Here is a 17,500-nt window from a genome sequence, read left to right on the forward strand (position 1 = left end):
ATGTCTTAAACACAACAGCTGATACAAATGGGTGTTCATTTATTTGTTATCTTTTTTAGGAAAGCTGTGCACGAATTCTGCTGTACCGAGGAGCCAACAAAGAGACCAAGAACAACAGCGGCCAAACACCCTTCCAGGTCATACTTGGCAACAAATGTTGTGAGAGAAACAACTTGCTTGCTTGCCTGCGTAAGACTTGTGATGTCATCAATCAGGTGGCCGTCATGTCGGGTCATTTCGAGTTGGGGGAGATCATCAAAAACCACCGGGACGCCGATGTAGGTCAGTCCTGGAATGTGCTCTTGAGCAGAAAACCACCTCAACCTTCCCACTGAAGGCCGACTGCCTTAACCTCCCACTAACCCTCACCCACCAGTTCCCTTCGTGGAGTCTCCAAAGTACGCCCCCCAGAGGCGCGAGAGCACACACACCCTGACGCTGCCTCACCCTCACCCGTTCCTGCGCGCCAACAGTGACAACAGCATGAACTTGCCCGAGTGGATGGCCGTGCCCAACTCGCTGAGCACCAACATCGTCTCTGTGCAGGTACCGATGCAAAAACGTTTTGCTCCTCGGACCTCAAATGCAAGATGTCCCAAGAGACTGATTGCCATCTTCCCTTTTTAGGGATTCAAACACACAGGAACCATTCGCAGCTCCAGCAGTCCCCGCGGGGCCAGGACGCGGTCTCCGTCCCGAGGCAGGATGGGGGACAAGGACGACCGTAGCCGGCAGCAGAGTCGCAAACAAGCGTGAGCGGAGAACCACTGCTTTTCATTTCATTTCAATCGTAACCTCCGAGGTCTGTCACGAGTCAGCCCACTTTGCATTGTGTATCAAATTCCGTCAGGCCCGCCACTGCCCTGGCCGCCACCGGCACAGCCAGCACGCAGACGGCGGGCCAGCGTCGGCGCTTATACAGCGCTGTGCCAGGACGCGTCTTTGTGGCCACGCGGGCGCACTCGGCCCAGGGCGAGCGGGAAATCAGCTTTGGCAAGGGTGACAGGGTCAAAGGTGAGCAAAGAGGCCCGACCCGTCGGCACTGAGATTGTGCGTGTGTGTGTGTGTGATTGCGGCTCTTGTGTGTGTTGGCTAGTGTTGAGCGTGGGCGAAGGAGGCTACTGGGAGGGGACGGTCCGCGGTCGCACCGGCTGGTTCCCCTCCGACTGTGTGGAGGAAGTCTTGCTCCGAAGTCAAGAAGGCAAATCTGGTCAGTTTTTTTTTTTGTTTGAATCATTTTCTATAGCTTCACATGTAAAGTCCAGAAGCCTGATTTTTAATGATTGTGATTCCAGAGAGCCGCGGGGAGCGCGCCAAGCGTTTGTTCCGTCACTACACGGTGGGCTCCTACGACAGCTTTGACGCTCCCAGGTAAGAAAACGTCTCCACTGTGCCACCTACAGTTTCATTCACGGCTACGCTTTCTCGTCGAGCGTGCGTGTTAGTGTGTTTGGACGTAGCACATGCTGAGTCACTCTGCCTCTGTCTTTGTTGTGACTGCGATGTGTTGTGACCGCGAGACACAGTTTCCCTGGAGGAGGACCAGTGTGATGGGGCGGGGGTTGTGTGTGAGGGGGCGGGGGGGTTACAGCATACCAGCTGTTCACTTCATTTTAGGTGACTCATACATCTGCACACTCATTTTGAAGTGGAATACTTCAGGTGCTGCTTAATTGTCCCCTAAAATGACCCATTAGACGCTAACTGATGCTAAGCTACTGCGAATATTGTAGCATTTTTTTATTGATACTTTGACTGGAGGGCAAGATGTAAAATGTGCCAGCCTGCAATCCTGTCATATGTTAGCAGAAATCTCTATTTATGATCTCCAACTCTTCTTTCAATCTGTGACTCTTCCTCTTCTCTGGTCAAGCGTGTTCGTCTCTGGCGACATCATATTTTATGGATTTTAAAATGCTTTTCGTCACGGTGGCTAATTCAAGCGGTGGCTTTTAGTCGGGCACGCCACACGGGTCAAATCCCCCAGTGACGCTCCTGTCATCCGTGACCGTCGCAGCATCCCGCCGTTGTTTTTTAATTTAGCCGAGCAACCCCCCCTGCCCCCCTCACATTCACTTTTTAATTGTCCAGCCATCAGTCGCTCTGTCTCCCCTGTGGTGTCTCCATCTGGAGGCCACACGCTGAAGGGCAACCAAGGGGATAGTTGTTTTTTTCAATGTAAATGTACCACGAAGCCCACTAGGAAAGAATAGTCTGATTCATTTTTTTCCCCAGTTTTTCTCTCATGTGAAGTTAAACCGATACTGACAGACAGGACGTATTGTACAACAGTCACGTCTTTGGCCTGCGGTTCAGGCTTTTATTGTTGGGAATGGATAGAAACCAACAAAGCCTATTTTTCAAAATAGGTTATCTGCATTGTATTCTGGCAAATATCGGAGTCGGCATCGGGCTCAGAAAATCAAAATCCTACATCCAAGATCCAAATATATTCCCAGTTAATAATCACCAGTGAGCTGCAAATGAGCAATTCAATGTGTATTGTTGTTGACCGTTCCCCGAAGAGTCCTTCGTGCCAACCCCCAACGAGCAAATGTCGTAAAGCAGCCGAAGCGCTGATGCGTCCTCGTCTGACCTGCCGCCGGGCCTCCAATGATGTCATGCGGAGGAGATGAACAGACGGCATGTCTTCATGCGTATAAGGGCTCGCTCCTCATCGCCAAACAGAATCGCCGGCCACCATGTTTGTTTGCATGTTTTGGAGAAAGTCACGCACTCATGTTTTTGTTTTCAAAAGGTGATCTTAAGTGCTAATGTTTGGACAAAACTGGGAATTTGCAGCCTCCGACGAGGAAGGTTGTCTCCAGTTGGTCGGCTCGCGCCAAACAGCCGTCGGCCTTTACGACTTTGCTTTCTAGCGCTTGAAGACGATCTGGACGGACAGCTGTGTGAGGCCCAAGGGCGGGGTGAGGGCGGGGTGAGGGGGGAGGCCATCTGGCGAGCCGGGCACTTGCCCAACGTGCCCCACAGACCACTGGGCGTGTTTCAGTGCTCAACAACCGCCGAGTGAACCAATCTCACGATTGACCCTCTTGTCATCGCCACCGAGGTCGGACACTTTTTGGTTTTGACTTGCGTGCGAAAATATGAAAAAAATGAATGGAAGAGTGGAGCTCCACTCATTTGCAGGGGGCAGGCGGGGGTTGGCCTAGCCAGCAAATCGTGAAAATCTACGCACAATCAAAGCCCACTGAAATGCATTGGATTTTTTTCTCAAATGCTTCAAAAGATGCTAATGAAGCGACAAGATGCCTTTCGCACTAAAAACGGAGGTTGGCCGGTAGCACAAGGCTCCAATATTGGTGCTGCATCCCAATTTATCCTGAGTGCCGGATTCGTTCCAAATTAGCCTTCAAAGATTTCCGTCGTCGTGCTGAGAGGGATGAAGAGACGTGTGCAGATGGAGCTTTGATATGACTTCATAGTCTAATTGTCATACCGCAGAGTCCTTGACGCTTGGAAGGAAACTGGCCAAGCACGTGTGTGTGCGTGCGTGTGTGTATGTGTGTGTGTATGTGTGTGTGTTTTGTATGAAAACCTCGTTGTAAATGTGGTATGGGCCACAATACGGCCAGTGAACTGACCTCACTGTCTTTGAGCCAGTCACGTCTCCGGATTTGGTGGTGTTGCATCATTGATGACTGACAGCTGTCACTCACTTGGCCTGTGTGGTGCAAAGTATTTTATGAATGGGACTTGATGAGAGAAGTGATTTTGGATGCATGTGCGCGTTTGCCAGTAGGCCCCGCCCCTTTCCTTGAAGAAAGCCACTCAGCTCTCTCCAAACATCTCCCTCCCCGTCCTTCCTTCCGCTGCCTCCCTCCATCCCTGTCGCATCTAACGCAGCTCCCGCTCGCCTCCCGTCTTTTTAAGCATGAAGGGGCTGGGGGAGTGCGGCCCTCTCCCACTCCCGTCCTCCTCCTCCTCCTCCTCTTCTTCCTCCTTTCCTCCTCCTCCTCCTCCTCCTTGCCGTTCGCCTCTCGCCACTGTCGAGAAGGAGAGGGAGGGGAGGAAATGGCGGCGGGGGCATGCGGCGAGGAGGATCTCTCCCGCTCCCTCTCCCTCTCCTCCTCCTGGCCGATGCTGGGCCCGATGAATCGGAGCATCTGGTTCATTTACAGGTATCTGGCCAGCATTTTCCTTTTTTTTTTTCTTTGCGAGCACCACCTGCAGCCGCCTCCTCCCCATCCTTCCGTCGCCGTGGTAGCCGGAGGCGGGAGTCGTATGCCTCGGCGTTATGGCAGGCAGGATCGATTGGAACGACTTGACAGATGTTGCGGCGCCCGCATGTGTTTTGCTTGCGTGTGTGTGTGTGGGGGGGGCTCGCGTGCTCGCGTTTCACAGAGCGAACGTGTGTGTGAGCAGCACGTGCGCTCTGGCGGTGTGTGGATTGATGGCATGTTGTGTGCGGTGGCGTTGTTGTCAGCGATGCGGTCAACAGCGATCTGTCGGCGCTCCGCCTTCCGTTTGTGCCCGTTTCCGTCGGCTTCAATCCAGCGATTTTGTAAGCTTGAACGTAAAAAGTCACATTTTGGGAGGTCATCTTATCTTAAAATTGATATTTTGACTTCTGAGGTTTGTACAGTCACTCGGCATCAATTTCCTTTGCTTCTGGATAATGTGTATGAAAAGTTAGTGCTGGTGTGTAATAATAACTCCTGCTTTGAGGTGTTTCTTGGAAAAAAGAAAGCAGCAAACCGGATGAAAATCCGCAGAGAGTAGACTTTGTGTAACTCAACCGCGCTGATAAAAGAAAGCAAAGCCTTCAAACGTGTTTGACAAGGCAGCATTTCGCTCCCTGGTTACTCGTGATTTCAGGGTTTTTTTTGGGGGTGACATAAAAAGCCCATTTTTGCGAGCCCAAAGATGACAGCACCATCAAAGGGTCTCATCAGATGCTTTGACGAGATTTTTTTACCAGCTTTTTACCAGCTCACTGTAGTGCTGTGAGTCCAGCAACTGAGCCGTTTGAAGTCTCGTTCTGGCCCCTTTCTGTTTACTTGCTATTGTGACCCCAAAAGTTGTAGCTTCCATTGCAACTAAACATCTCACCTGCCAGCGACTACATCATCAAGGAGAAGACGGTGCTTCTGCAGAAGAAAGACAGCGAGGGCTTCGGCTTTGTGCTGAGAGGTGCCAAAGGTGAGAGAGAGAGAGAGAGGAGCGCGAGGCGACGTCAACAAGCGGGACCGCGTTGATTTCTTGTCATCTTCCAGCTCAGACCCCCATCGAGGAGTTCACCCCGACGCCCGCCTTCCCCGCCCTGCAGTACCTGGAGTCAGTGGATGAGGGCGGTGTCGCCTGGCGGGCCGGCCTTAGAATGGGCGACTTCCTCATCGAGGTAACCTCCTCGTCTCGCCTTTTTTCTGTTTTTTTTAATTCAGACCAGGGCTTTTCAAGTCATCCATACAGGAGCGTTATAGGAATGTTCTTGTGTTGCAGGTCAATGGTCAGAACGTGGTGAAGGTGGGTCACCGGCAGGTGGTCAACATGATCCGGCAGGGCGGCAACAGCCTGATGGTCAAGGTGGTCATGGTGACCCGCAACCCCGACATGGAGGAGGGCGCCCGCAAGAAAAGTAAGGAAGGGAAGGTGAGTGCGAGATGACAGGAGCCTCGTGAGTGACCTCTTGTGGCCGCCGGCGTGCTTGCCTTGCAGTCCCGCAGCAAAGCAAGAGGCTGAGCACACCCGCCATCGCTCTGCGATCCAAGTCCATGACGTCCGAACTGGAGGAGATGGGTGAGGCTAGGCTACTTTTACTTTGTCATGTTGTGCTACATTCTGCATCATAAAAAAAATTCTGGGCTCAAATTAAAGTCAAAATATTGAAAATTTCAAAAGCAAGAATGTTGTAGATGTTTTGCCCTTCCAGTCCTACATGGGGCAGTAATATTTATTGCGTAACAGTTTTCAAACGAACTAAAGAAGTTTGACAATTTCTTCTTCTTTTTATGTACCCTCACGGTGCCATCGGAAAGTGGAAAGAGGTGCAAGTTTTTATTTGATTGTTCTGACTTTGTGATTTTATTTCTTTTGAAGTTTTGCATGCAAACTGAAAAGTGTCTCGGGATAACTTTAGTTGTCATGTGCAAGATATCTTTGCACCCAAGTGCATGTCCCGCTGCAGGGAACGTTATTAGTATTCTGCATAACAATGCTGTCATGCTCCCGCCAAAGACGAGTGTCCTTTTTGTCCTCCTCGCAGCTGCCACCCCGTGGAAAAAAAAGTCAGGTAATCTCTCCCATCCACTCTTTGGTTGCTTTCATCCTACGCTTGTGTGCGCTCACTGCTCGCCTTTTTACTCCTTTCAGAACTGGAATCGTCCCAAGTGACTGAGAAGAAGCGGACCGTCTATCAGATGGCTCTGAGTAAGGACGCCTCGTCATGGCCATCTTCTTCCACCTTCCTCGTCCCGTCCTTTTTCCCCGTTTTGCCATTTTGTGTGGCTGTTGTCCCCTTTTTTCCTGTTTCATTATGGTGTGTGTTGCCTCCTCTTCCATCCTTCCTTTCTTTCCCTCCTCTTTCCCCGCTCTTACTCTCAGATAAATTAGATGAAATTCTTGCAGCGGCTCAGCAGACAATCAGCACCAACGAGGCTGCGGGGACGCGGGGACAGGGGCCCAAACGGGACAGAGGGCGGACTTTCTATAGCAACGAGGTGCGTGTGTGTGTCCTTCCTTCTTTGGTACCGGTCCAACACTGCTTTAGATTTCACTTTTTTGTTCTTCAATCAAGGTACCTGTCATTTTCAAAACCTGCGTTTGACCCTGTGTGTTTAAGCTACATACGCTAGTTTGTGTAATGAAATGACTGTCTGCTGTTTCAGCCAAACTTCGCGGACCAGGCCAGCCCCGCATCATCCGGCCTGGTCCTGGCCTACGAGCGGGGCCACTACGCCTCGCCTCACGGCCCCCCGCATGGTATGCTGCGGCAGAAATCCATTGGTGAGGTGGTTTGTTTCTTCTACCCGTCCGTCCGTCCTTCAGTGCGTCCGCCTATCTGTCTGTCCTCCAGACCCGCTGCGCTGTGCTGGTCTGTGTGTCCGTGGCCCTTCCGTGTGTGTGTGTGGGAGGCCACTGTTGTGTCGCTCTCATGTGCCTGTGCTGTAAACATTCTAATTGTGATTATGAAGGTGTGCCTACTCTCACTTGAGCAATAACAACAAATGTTGTTGAGTTGCCGGGTGTAATTTATTCTTGCAAATATAAATTAGTCATTAGAATGAGTAACATTACAATTTCAAGATAGGTATGTGGTCACTTGTTCAATGATTTATTTCCACTAAAGAAGTCACAAACTTTCACATTCAGTCTTTTTATTTTTGCTACATTTCTCCCTCTACCGGTGACTCGTTAACTAACTGGCTTGAGGACAGACTTGGCGGCGGGTAGACGGGCAGGTAGCTAGAGACAGACATCCTCAGCTTTCCTGTGCTTTCTTGTCACCAGTCAAATTAAACTTTTGGTTGTGTCCTCCTTTGTGCTTCCAGGAGTGCCTGAGGAGGAGAAGCAGTTCCTGCATCCCCCGGCTATGAAGTTTGCCCGAAGTCTGTCAGTGCCTGGCCCGGATGAAATCCCGCCACCCCCAACCACTGCACCACCGGACCCTCCCTATTCCTCCGCGCCGCCCTTTGGTTGGAGAGCCAAGGCCTCCCAGCAGCCCTCAGTCTCCGTGTCGCAGTCCATGGTGGCTTCCTCGTACTACCAGCCCTATTCGCAGGCAGTACACTTAACCCAACTGGGCAGGGAGAGGACAGGGGGCACAGCAGTGGACTACTCAACTTTCTATTCCCATGTGGGCACACACACTGCCCAAAGCAGGACTGCTACACGTAAGGTTGCCAATACGGGAGAGCCTCTCGGTGGTGGTGGCGGCGTCAAAGCGGCTGGTCTTCGGAGGGGCTACAGCAGCGCCATCCCCCCATCCAGCATTGCGACTGTCATGCCGCAGCAACAGCAGACGGGTCAACCGCAACGGCTAGAGCGTAGCGCAACAGGAGCAGGGGGTCCTAAAGGTGGCGCTCGGAGAGGCAAGGGTCCCCTGGTGAAACAATCCAAGGTGGAGGACCTGCGAGCAGCCCAGGGCACACTCGCTGGCAAAGTGGAAAAGAGCTCCATCCCCATCCCTACTATCATCGTCAAGGCCCCGTCCACCAGCAGCAGCGGGCGTAGCAGCCAGGGCAGCAGCGTGGAGGCCGACACACCCGCTCCTGGGGAGGCGGATGAATCCAAAGCTCATCCTTCTCGTACCCCTGCCTCACAGCCCCCTGCGCCGCCCTCCATTCCAGCGCCACCACCGCCATCGCCGCCGTCCATGCGAGCCCAGGATGGGCTGGACTTTACCAGCCAGTTTGGGGCAGCCGTCGTTGGTGCGGCTCGTCGGGACCGTGAACGCTTTCACGAAGCCCGCAGGAAGAGCGCCTCCCTATTCATGTCCGCAGACGAAGACATGGGTCTGGGTAGTGACAGCAGGGGAGGACTAACGCGGGCTCACCTGTCGCAGCAGCAGCTCAACACACAAACTGAAAGTTCAAACTCCAAGCTTCGGCCTTCAAAGTCCATTGACGAGGGCATGTTCTCTGGGGACACCTTCATCCACCACACCCGCAGCATGCCTCCAGCCTTTGGACTACCGGAATACTCTTCGCCCGCCCTGGACTATCAGCCCAAGTCTGTTCCTGCCGACCTGTACACCGCTGCAGGCAGACAGCCCACCCCGTCTTCCACTTTCATTCACCCGCTGACAGGAAAAGCTCTGGATCCCACGTCGCCTCTCGGGCTCGCCCTGGCAGCCAGAGAGCGCGCCCTACGAGACGACAGTCGGTTGAGAAGGGGCCCGGAGCGCCCCTTCATCCGCCAGATGTCCAGCGTAGTCTTCCCTTCGTCTACTGTCACCTCGCAGCCGGTCTCGTCCTCCGCCCAGTCCTCCAGCTCCTACTTGGTTACTTCCTCTTCGCTGGCTGCCACCACCCCTTCCGTTGGACGTCCACCCTCACCGAGAATCCTCAGAGGGGGCGTGTGGGCCGAGGAGGGGGGCGGAGGTGTTGAAAGAGAACGGGAAGCGGGCGGCACTCGCGAGGGGCTCAGAGTTCGCTTCTCGGAGGACAAAACGGTCCACACACACCCATACCAGTCCCAAGGGTATCAGCCCAGCTTCAAGGAGAGAGAGCGGGAGCGGTCGAGGGAGCGAGAGAGGGAGGCCTCTCGGGAACAACAGCGGGAGAAAGAGCAGGAAGTCTACATGAGGAGGGCGGAACAGGCCGCTAATGAGCAGGCATCCCAGCAGCCTCGGCGGCCCTCATTCCTCAGGATGGAGAGTCAAGCCGACGCTTACATCTTGTCCCGCACCACGACCTCCACTTTACCAACCAGTACTCCGCAGACGACCGGTTCTTCTGGGAACACCGGATCTGCCCTCATGGTTCTTCCGCCGCCCGCCCCATCGGTGGATGCGGATGATGAATTTGTCTACGCAGACCCCCTCCCACCGCCATTAGAGTTTGCCAACAGCTTCGATAGGGGATACTCGCAACGCCGGCTTCTCCCCAACATAAGCCAACAGAAGGCACCGCCTCCTCCACCTCCCCCACCACCACCACCACCTCCACCTGTCCAAAAAGAACTATTTGGAAGTGCGTTTCCCACTCACACGCCCCTGCCGTCGCCCCAGGCGGGTGACTCCACCGCCTCTAGCCTCACGTCTTATGATAGCGAGGTAGCTAATCTGACCCAATCGGCTCACTCCCCCTCTCAGACATCGCCCAACCCACCACCTCGCCACTCGCCTTCGATCCTGCAGCCCACGTCAACCAGCGGACCGCCACCTCCGCCCGCCGTTTCGCCACCCCCGCCCCCAGGCGCCTATCACAGACCCTTATCCGTGTCCCATCCTCACCACCTATACAACAGCACCCATGCTCCGGGGCGCTCCTCGCCCACTCCCCCACTCACCGTAACGCCGCCCCCCGCCTACCGGGGTCCCCCAGCCCTTTCCTCCACAGCTGCCACCTCCGCCTCTCTGCGGGGCACCACTTCATTTGCTACGACCACAAGCTGTGCCACCACAACTGCTGCTGCTGCTGCCACCACAACAAGCACCTCCACACAGCTCTACCATGAGCGAACGCATGCCACATACACCACCCCCATTCAGAGCACTCACCACAGGACAGGGGAGCGCCACCGTCCGCCCCCTGCCGCCAAAAAGGGAGAATCCCAGGAAACAGTGGTCGACTCTGGGATAGAAGAGTTGGACAGCCGCAGTAGTAGCGACCACCACTTGGACAGCATCCTGGCTAACGTTCGGGCTGACAGGTTGGAGCGAGGGGAAAGGGTGGGCAGTCGGTTATCAGGCGGGACAGCAGAATCGGGGGAACGTGGAGATTTTCTCGACTCATACATGAGCTACTTGGATGGCCAAACTTTTGAGATGCAGAATGCCACAGCAGCAGCGTCAACCTACCCGAAAAGCAGCCGGTTCAGAGAGGGAAGTCGAGGGGGTGAGCTCCACAGACAGACCAGCACCGCCCCTGCATCCTTCCACTCCCGAAGGCGAAGAGACGAACATGAACGGGAAGAGCAGGAGGGTGAGGAGGGCCCCACGACGGAAGATGAAAGCGGCCAGGACGGCTACGCCATGAGGGACATGCAGAACTTAGGGCGTCCCAGCTCACCTTACTTTGAATGCCCGCGCACTCCCGAAATGAAGCCTCTCTGGGGTGAAGGACAGATGGGCGGTGAGACCGGGGGGCAGTTCGGGGCACTCTTGGAGGGGAAGAAGATTTACCCTCCGGCCTCGAGTATGAAGCCAAACATGATCAATGAGCTGAACAGCAAACTGCAGCAGAGAACTAAGGACAATTGGAGCAACCAGAGACCCCTGAGCAGACACAGGTACACAGGCCTTCAAGGTTTTCAACTTAAAAGTAAAACACAGAACAATGATGACACCTCACGTCGTTATAAAACACACAAATAACGGGAAGCTACAGTATGTTATTTGCTCATTGGTAGCATAGCAGGTCAAACTTGAATTTAGCAGGGACTTGACTTGACTCACAAGATTTCCAAAGTAACCTGTGATTTGCTTGAAGGTTAAAAGTTAAAACTTGAGACTTATGCAGTTTGACTTTCATGCACAGTAGGTGCCTTACTCCCTTCAAAAACTCAGTCCAAACCTCTTGACTTGACTTTCTGTTTTTCTTCCTCAGATTCTCAGAAGATTCGGTCTCAGCTCTGAGTCCTCCGTCGGCTCGCTCGCAGTCACCGTCGCCAATCTCTTTATCGCAACCTTCCCTTTGCCCGTCCCCGACCCCCACCTCCCAGTACCCCGACTGGGGGCGGTCGCCATCCCCTCAGCCCCCCGCCCCCTCGCAGCCTCCCCGCTCACATTCCCCGCTGTCCCCGACGTCATATTCCCCTTATCCGACTTCCCCCAAGCACAGACCCGTCTACCGGACCAAAGCACTTGAGTTTCAGTTCATCCCAAACCGTGAGTCCCGCAAGGACCCTCACATGCTCCAGCGCAGGCGGGCACCCAGTCCTCTAATCTCCCCATCAGAGAGGCCCAAATTGGGGCCGCCCCGTCCCTCGTCCCTCCCTCTGCTCCCGACTTCTCCCCTGTACAGTGCCATGTATGATCTACGGGGCTCAATCACCCCACCCTCGCCCGGCAACACTCTCGGAGACCCCTACTTCTCTCCCTCACCACCCCTTTTTGCACCTTCCGGGGCCCCTCCTCCTCCAAATTCCACCTTGGTTGTTTCCCGCTCTCTTTCTCCCACTCACTTCCTGTCTGGGACATCCTCTCCTCCCCTGCACCCACCCACCTGTCTGAGCTACCCCCACCTGCCTCCCCCGTCCCCGACCAAGCCCTTCGCCTCCAAGCCGCTGCCCTACTGGACCAAGTACGACGTGGCCGACTGGCTGGGCTACCTGAATCTGGCCGAGCACCGTGAGCGCTTCCTGGACAATGAGATCGACGGCACCCACCTGCCCTCGCTCACCAAGGACGACTACCTGGATTTGGGCGTTACCCGCGTGGGCCATCGTATGAACATTGAACGGGCCCTGAGATCGGTGATCGACAGGTATGACAATAGTATCTATGGTATTGTCAGTTTGCGTCCTTATGTTCTTTCAGACAATATTTAGTGTATTGGTAACTGGTCTACCTTAGCATGTTTTTTGGCATGTGGGAGTAGCAGAGATTCAAACCCAGATGCTCTGGCTGTGAGGCATGCACGCTTATCACATTCCAATTCTTGTGATCAAATTTGTCTGTGCTAAACAAAGCGACAAAGTCAGACTTTTGTGTGTGTGTGTGTGTGTGTGTGTGTGTGTGTGTGTGTGTGTGTGTGCGTGTGCGTGTGCGTGTGCGTGTGCGTGTGCGTGTGCGTGTGTGCGTGTGCGTGTGTGCGTGTCTGTCTGTGTACTCCAGGCTTTCCAGCAGCCAGTTCCCCATGTCAGTCCTTTCTCCTCGGGATGAGGGAAGAATGGATGATGGGAGTCACAGTTGAGGTGGCCGTAGAGGAGGTATTCAAAGAAGTTGGTGGATTGCCCCAAAAATGATCATGTGGTGTCCCAAAATGGAATCATCGGGATATGTCGGGACTAACCAAGGGCTCCCCTCCCCATATGCGACCCGCTCATCTCGAAAGGACATCACAATACCAGGACTGACCAATGCAACGGTAGGAATTCCAAATCGGGAGCTGGAAAAGCTTTTTGGTTGACGCTGGAGAATATATCCAGGCTTACCTCAGCGCTGTGATCCGACGTCACTTTTAATGACAAATGTACAGACTGATGGTCACTGTATTACGTTGTTGTAGCATAAACAAGTGCCCAGACCCACAATATCAAAAATGTTGCACACACTAAGGAAAGCCCTTTGAGTGTTGAGTCCATATCATACTAGTGCAATGGTCCTCGCTATCAAGACAATTCAGCACACTAGCAGAACAATTGTTTAACTAGTGATGTCTTCCACTCGTGACTTCTACTCCTGTGACATTTTTTGCGCACGAGTAGAACAAGTACAAGGTCACTAGCGTTCTACCAGTGCAAAGATATGTCACACAATACTGGAAGGCAGAGATAGAAAAATGTCATTCTGAAGACAGCCATTCTACTTTTGCACCGTTATTGTTTTACTAGTGTGCTGAATTGCACTATTAGAGGGTGCAAATAGGGTACTACTGCACAGACCATTCAGGGCACTAGTAGGATACCTAACTAAACCCAAACGGTTTACACATATAAACAGATTTAAATGCAAACACAGAAAAAAAAACTTTATGGGACACATACAGGTATATAGAGTATATATATATAGAGCTATATCATAAGTATTTGGATAATAAATAGAGAAGATTGAGGACTTTCTGTGAGGCAAAACAACTTCCTGGATACAAACTGCCATGTTCCTCTCTTTCTTCCCATCCAAGAGGACTCCTTTTACTACTCTGATTCTTCGTACAGGTTTTTACCAGGCCGGCCGACGGACGTCGTTAGCGGGGAGATTTTATTTCGCCGTTGTCGTCCTTACTGTTATTCCCACGTACGCTTTGAGTACCAGACAAAGTATTTTTGCATTCAAGCACATTTCAAAGTTCTTTTTTGTTTGTTCCTCTCCCACTTTCACGCTTGAATCCTATTTTGGAAGTAAAGCGCTGAGACGTTGAAATTCTAATGACATAGCGCAAGTTGAAATGGAGTTAAACGTTTAAAAAAAAAAAGGGCTCTCTCTATCTCGCACTCTTTTGCATCCGTGTTAAATTTTACGTTTTGCGGTGATATTGGCGTAGTTTGCTGTGATTGGTCACCGAGGGATGTTTGCGAATAACAATAAGGACGCGTGAAACTAATGTGGTTTTAAGCTCTATACAGAATCTCTTGTCTTCCAAATGAAAACATATATTATTTGTTTTGTTTTTTTAAAGGATTATCATTAACGCCTCTGCTTTCTATCCAAGTTGAGCCCCCGTATTTTATTTTTTGTTGGTCAGCATGTTTTGGAGCAAAAACACCCTGCTTCCGTCAGTGGAGAAGAGTTGCGGGAACATTATACTCGCTTCGGACGTTCTTCCGCTGACAAATCACCAAGACTCCGTTTGTAAACATTTGGCTCAACTGCATAGAAAGCAACATTTATTTTGCTTTGTTCTGTTAAGAGATCTTTAAAAAGAAAAAAAGAGAGATTATGAACTGTGGAAAGGTAATTTACTACATATAAATATATATATATATATATATATATATATATATATCATAATATACATATAAATATATATAAATATATATATATATATACGTATAGTATGTATATATACGTATAGTATGTATATGTGACATGCATATACACATTCCTATAAATATATGAATATAAAGTGTTTTAAGAGACAAATTGTTAGGAATATAATAAAGATGAAAAGGTTTTAATACATGGGCTTGGATTTCAGTCATGAAAGCAATTTTTCATGCACGTGCACACTATTACCTACGTATAAATTGAATTTTTTAAAAATGTATATTTAGGGAACTATCAATGGTGAGTGCTTGGAAAAGAAAGTTAATCTTCATGAAGTGTATTATTATTATTATTACACTGTTAATTGTTCTAAATTTGCATTTGCAGGTTTCTCTTGTTTAAAAACACAGCAGGGTCACATTGAGTCTTGACCATTTTAGATGTCAACAAAAATGGGAGGCTTAATATTTAAAGTCTCACCTGTTGTATTAATGACCAATTGACTTTCAAATACAAATTAAGACCTATCATTCATTCATACACTGGCACGTTTTTGCTGTGAACTTCTGCGTTACATTTTAAGCCAAACAGGGTTTAAGAATATGGGACTGAATTATGGCCTCAAGTACTTCCTTTTATTGCCTCGCGTGCCCCATCAAAATTATTTTCAAATGTGTATGGAGGCAAATCTTAATTTGAAATAGTACTAGAGCAAATGCTTCACTTGAAACCCCTCCCCAAAAATGCATTTACAATAAGATTCTAAAATAGTTGAATTGAAAAGATTCAAAATGTTAACTAACAATTATAGCATTTGCTTAATTTTCATTTTTTTCTGCTTCACAGTTCATTTAGGACGTGTCAAACTCAAGGCCCGGGGGCCAGATACGGCCCGCCACACCATTTTACGTGGCCCGCGAAGACAAATTGTGCATCAAATTCATGTCAATATTAAAATTACTAATTGATTTCACTTTTAAAAAATAGCTCTATTGCTGGAAACTTTTATTACCACTCATATTTTTAAAATATGTTAACAGTTTTTCTTAGTCTGTTTTGAAAACTAGTCATTCAGCTAGTCATTCACTAGTTTGTTGAGTACCGTACACTATATATATATATATATATATAATTTGAGACATTCAGACATTTGGGTTGGCAATTTCAATGGCTCTTTGAAGGAAACCATGACTATGATGTGGCCCGCGAGAAAAATAAGTTTAACACCCCTGATTTGGGACATATGTAAATGAATTTATGTGCAGAGAAAAGGAAAGGAGATTCCATTTAGACAGTGAATTAATTTTATTCCCAACTTAAACAGGAAGTATAAAACAACATTTAATTAAATAACTTAAATGTCAAAACTAACATTAAAATAATTGAATTAATTAAAAAAAATTAACTACAATAAAATCATGCCCATTTTACACAAGATGAGGGGGACTGCGTCCATTTCCACTAGTGGGAAGGTGTTGGCCAATCATTTCTGCTGCTTGCATCCGCCATCTTATCCTCGCAATGTCCAGCACCCGGCCCATGTAGTACCCATCACGTGGGCCTGACCACTAGCAACTTGTCCGACCACCAGACCTGCATCTGCAGTAGGGGGGGCGGGACGTGTGCACCGCAGTAGGGGGGCTGTGGCGTGTGCACTCCAGTGGGCAGGTTCTGGTCCACAAGAATGTTCCAAAATCATTCTTAGTCTGACCAATCACCTGTGAACCTGGGAAAAAAATGAAATATCTTTCAGGGAGATCACCCACGTAAAATAAAAAAATAATAATTTCACGTATCCTCAGACTCTGCCATGTCAAGAGCAGAGCAGCACTTTAATCAACAGGAAATTTCTGAGCCCAGTGCAATCCATCACAGAAGTAATGTATTAAAAAAACAAAAATCATTATTTTATATCACCTCCATTTCTTGACGACCACCTTTGGGAAGCCCTGAGAGGCCACCGAGATGCCCAACCCTGGTGGGTCCACACATGGATGATGCCATAAGGATCTCAAGTGGTGATCTACAAAGACAAGAAAGAACAGAAGTCAAAATGAGGTTGTGGTCATAAAATTGATAACTTTTGCCAATTAATCTCCTCAGAAACTCTGGCTTGTCAGGGCCAAAGTTGCACAGAATCTCCATGTGGTCTCAGAGCCCAGTGCATGTCATCCCAGGAGCATTTTTAATGTGCAAAATCAAAGAAAACTACTGACATTTGAGGAACAGTTGAGTTAGCTCGTAGCTACTTAGGCATCTGGAAGGCTAACCACGTGTCCAGGAGGCCTACTAGAACGAGACTAAATTGAACAAATGCGCCAATTTAACATTTCCTCGCCGATTAATCCACGACGGGCATTGGAGTGCTTTAGCTGTAAAATAGTAGTAACGCAAGTGTAATTGTAATTTGGCTGAAATGGTAGTACAGAGCGTGAAAGTAGTGCAGGAAAAAATGGCACTTAAAATTTAAAACGACGCGTAAAATCACTGCAGCCATGCATAAAATATATCAGACAGTTCAATTTAAAATTTGAGATTAAAAAATGAGTACTACCTCGTACGTCCGAGAGTCGAATGAAAATGGACGCATCATCTTCGGCAACTCGGTTTTATGCTCGTTTACTGGCTTCCGGTCACATTCTTCTTTTGCACTGCCATCGCGTGGACGGAAGGCATACTGCAACTACAAAGCGGTTGAACAAAACCCCATTTCACTAATTTGCCAGTTCATTTCAGCACTGCCTCGTCGATTAGCTGATGACATGAGACGCTCACTACTATTATTACAATATTAATGAATAGTGGCAACTTGGTTTTGATTAACTGACAACACGAGTAATTAATATAATTAATATAAAGATTATGTTTCAAGTACTGCCAGCCGGCGCGGTTCTTTTTCATTCTGCATTATGTTTGATGCAATAATCAACTTTCCCATTTAACAGTCCACTTGAAAGGCGGCGTCTCCTGTCTTCATGTCTGCTAACATGCTAACCATAGGACATCCCAGTGTGTCCTGTCTTGTTGTACGCTTTTGATGGCAGGATGACTAACGGCTGCATTAGCGTCTGTTGACTGTTGCTTCCAGCCGGCGGCATTACAGCGCAACAGCTGCATCAGCCGGCTTACTACAAGGCAAGTTGGAACACGGTCAGACTGCACGAGAGCTACATAACATGAGGTAATACCAGACACAAACATGAGTTCCAGGAACTATCAGCCTCTTAC

General features: G+C 49.7%; 1 protein-coding gene, 1 long non-coding RNA gene and 2 other non-coding genes across 7 annotated transcripts in view; 1 reads left to right on the forward strand and 3 right to left on the reverse strand.

The window, feature by feature from the left end:
• The window catches only part of shank1 (SH3 and multiple ankyrin repeat domains 1), a 26,369-nt gene extending 11,904 nt beyond the window's left edge, over positions 1-14,465 (forward strand). For 2 of the 3 annotated variants that reach the window (XM_088357847.1, XM_088357849.1), the window contains 19 exons: positions 60-137; positions 216-282; positions 377-546; positions 628-752; positions 851-1,014; positions 1,097-1,210; positions 1,296-1,371; positions 5,081-5,163; positions 5,238-5,362; positions 5,464-5,599; positions 5,680-5,760; positions 6,000-6,008; positions 6,227-6,253; positions 6,334-6,390; positions 6,565-6,680; positions 6,849-6,966; positions 7,512-10,914; positions 11,232-12,110; positions 12,461-14,465. In XM_088357847.1, coding sequence (XP_088213973.1) covers positions 60-137; positions 216-282; positions 377-546; positions 628-752; positions 851-1,014; positions 1,097-1,210; positions 1,296-1,371; positions 5,081-5,163; positions 5,238-5,362; positions 5,464-5,599; positions 5,680-5,760; positions 6,000-6,008; positions 6,227-6,253; positions 6,334-6,390; positions 6,565-6,680; positions 6,849-6,966; positions 7,512-10,914; positions 11,232-12,110; positions 12,461-12,539 — 5,907 coding nt within the window. In that variant the 3' untranslated portion in view covers positions 12,540-14,465. The remainder of the gene's footprint in view (positions 1-59; positions 138-215; positions 283-376; positions 547-627; positions 753-850; positions 1,015-1,096; positions 1,211-1,295; positions 1,372-5,080; positions 5,164-5,237; positions 5,363-5,463; positions 5,600-5,679; positions 5,761-5,999; positions 6,009-6,226; positions 6,254-6,333; positions 6,391-6,564; positions 6,681-6,848; positions 6,967-7,511; positions 10,915-11,231; positions 12,111-12,460) is intronic. The other variant, XM_088357848.1, reaches the window with a different exon arrangement.
• Positions 14,466-15,558: 1,093 nt separating this feature from the next.
• LOC148383734 (uncharacterized) lies at positions 15,559-16,965 on the reverse strand. 2 transcript variants are annotated; one of them, XR_015853352.1, is made up of 4 exons: positions 16,827-16,908; positions 16,489-16,561; positions 16,190-16,295; positions 15,559-15,998 (listed from the first exon to the last, which is right to left on the reverse strand). It is a non-coding gene; the product is annotated as an uncharacterized LOC148383734 (long non-coding RNA). The 2 variants fall into 2 exon arrangements; XR_015853353.1 differs by lacking the exon at positions 16,489-16,561 and having other exon boundaries at positions 16,827-16,965.
• LOC148383735 (small nucleolar RNA SNORD88) lies at positions 16,065-16,153 on the reverse strand. The gene has a single exon (XR_015853861.1). It is a non-coding gene; the product is annotated as a small nucleolar RNA SNORD88 (small nucleolar RNA).
• Positions 16,365-16,455, reverse strand: LOC148383736 (small nucleolar RNA SNORD88). Its single transcript, XR_015853860.1, has one exon. It is a non-coding gene; the product is annotated as a small nucleolar RNA SNORD88 (small nucleolar RNA).
• Positions 16,966-17,500: the final 535 nt, after the last annotated feature.

The sequence above is a fragment of the Syngnathus floridae genome, chromosome 17, assembly GCF_059516105.1.
Source record: "Syngnathus floridae isolate MCC-2025c chromosome 17, RoL_Sflo_1.0, whole genome shotgun sequence".
NCBI classification, from domain to species: Eukaryota; Metazoa; Chordata; class Actinopteri; order Syngnathiformes; family Syngnathidae; genus Syngnathus; species Syngnathus floridae.